Here is a 1,852-nt window from a genome sequence, read left to right on the forward strand (position 1 = left end):
AGCAAGGCCATTGCTGCCATGAAAAGCCCTCAAAGGCTGCTCACTAGACATGGGTTTGTGGTGGGGGCTCCTAGACACTTATTTCAGTGCAGACCCTGCCGGAATTTGGCACTTACTGCTTGTGGTGAAGTTGCCCTCGCCGGCCTGGGGGAAGGAGTCCCCATCCTGCAGCACCTGCAGCGCGCCCGCGCCGCGGGCCGGCGCGTCCAGCGCCACCGAGCTCTCGTTCACCGTGGTGTCGCTGGCCCCCGTGATCTGGTTGGTCGGGGCTCCTCCTATGGATGCTTCCAAGTCTGGAGGTATGTCATCCATGCAATCTGCGTTTGGCTAATTGGCGAGAAAAAGGAGAAAATCGAGCTCCTACCTGATAAAAAAGATTCAATTTACTTCTTACCTCTTCTTCAGATGTTTTGGCTTTATTACAGTATTGAAAATGACAACATGCAATGAATAAACACACAGAGTTTGTCTGCATGTACTTAAAACGTAATACAATCTGTTGGAAGAGAGACCCAAAGTATGCCATGGGGATATTGAGTATTAAACTGTGTCACCTACAATTGCTAAACATTCTTGCTTATACTTTTAAAAGGGTTTGGGAATGTGCACATTAAAAAAGTAACTCACTTATTGGTATGATCTGCTCAACATAGGCAGATTGCTGAGTTAAATCTCAAATGTAAACAGAAACAGGAGCTGAAGGGGAACAATTATATTTCTAATGTTTTAATATTCATTTTACAGAGCCAGTATCTGAGCTTACAGGAATAAGAATTCAATAAGAACAGCCCGTGGATGCATCTATGTGTGGGGTGCAAAACTGGAAGCTAAAACTGTTTGTAAGACAAGTTTCTAAACATCAAAACATCATCTTTGCTAATACTACATTTCCTACAAAACACAGTTATGAGAAAAGAAACAAGCAGACAAGAATGGGAAACGGAAGAGCATTTTTTGATGCACAGCCTTTCTTGCTATGTGAAGCAAGACCAGCGACAGAGGGACATAGCAAGACTGCAAGAGCTGCAATTTGCAGATGCCTCGTTAAGTTAGGAAATGTTAATTTAAGTTGTTCCCATTTATCTTTATTCTCCAGGCAGCAGACAGCTAGTCTGGATCAGTCACTTAGGTTTCCTCTAACTTCAGGGGTTTGAGACATTTTTGCTGTGTGTTTCATCCCCTAACCCTAGGCATGAACTGCTCCCTCTGCCCTCCCTCTGCCCAGCACTAAGCAGAGACAGGGCTTAAGCTGCTAGACTGGAAACCCAACATTCAAATGGCCAATGTCAGAGCAGGTGTACTCTGTTTGGTGGATCTGGTTTTTTCCTATGCTTAGTTGTCTCACATATGCCAAGGCACTTTGGAAAATCTCACTATCTGCTTATCTCCAACAGCAGGCACCAAGAAACTAAGCAAAATATGATACAGCAAAGGCTTAAAGAGAGATTTAACTTTAAGCACAAGAGAAACCCCCTTGAATTCAAGTACAGTAGGTTACCATATGTTTACTTTTCTTTTCCCCCCAGAATTGGGAACTTAGCATGTTTTCTCTTTTCCCACACATTCCCTGTTTTATTGTTGTCACCTCTTCAGTATTTTTTTCACAAGTGTTCCTAATGAAAAAGGCAGGCAATTTAAGCAGTCTTGTATCCACAAACTGAAGTTTGGAATGAAAACTAGAATTGTTGTTGTCTGGCTCCAGTGTTATCCACAAGCAGCAAGAATGCCTCAGGTTTGGGATAAAAAAGGCACATTCAACTATACCAGGTGTTAAAGAAAGTCAATGAATCTGTACTTTTCCAAGTGAAGTACAATCACTTACATGTAGGACAGGGACCCAAAACTATCCCTT

At 42.9% G+C, this 1,852-nt stretch overlaps 1 protein-coding gene across 1 annotated transcript in view; it reads right to left on the minus strand.

The window, feature by feature from the left end:
• Positions 1–1,852, minus strand: part of RNF150 (ring finger protein 150) — a 107,209-nt gene that overhangs the window by 24,610 nt on the left and 80,747 nt on the right. Inside the window, exon 6 of the mRNA XM_005427763.2 lies at positions 117–327. Within this exon, the coding sequence (XP_005427820.1) occupies positions 117–327 (211 nt within the window). The remainder of the gene's footprint in view (positions 1–116; positions 328–1,852) is intronic.

Source organism: Geospiza fortis, unplaced genomic scaffold, assembly GCF_000277835.1.
Source record: "Geospiza fortis unplaced genomic scaffold, GeoFor_1.0 scaffold35, whole genome shotgun sequence".
NCBI lineage: Eukaryota > Metazoa > Chordata > Aves > Passeriformes > Thraupidae > Geospiza > Geospiza fortis.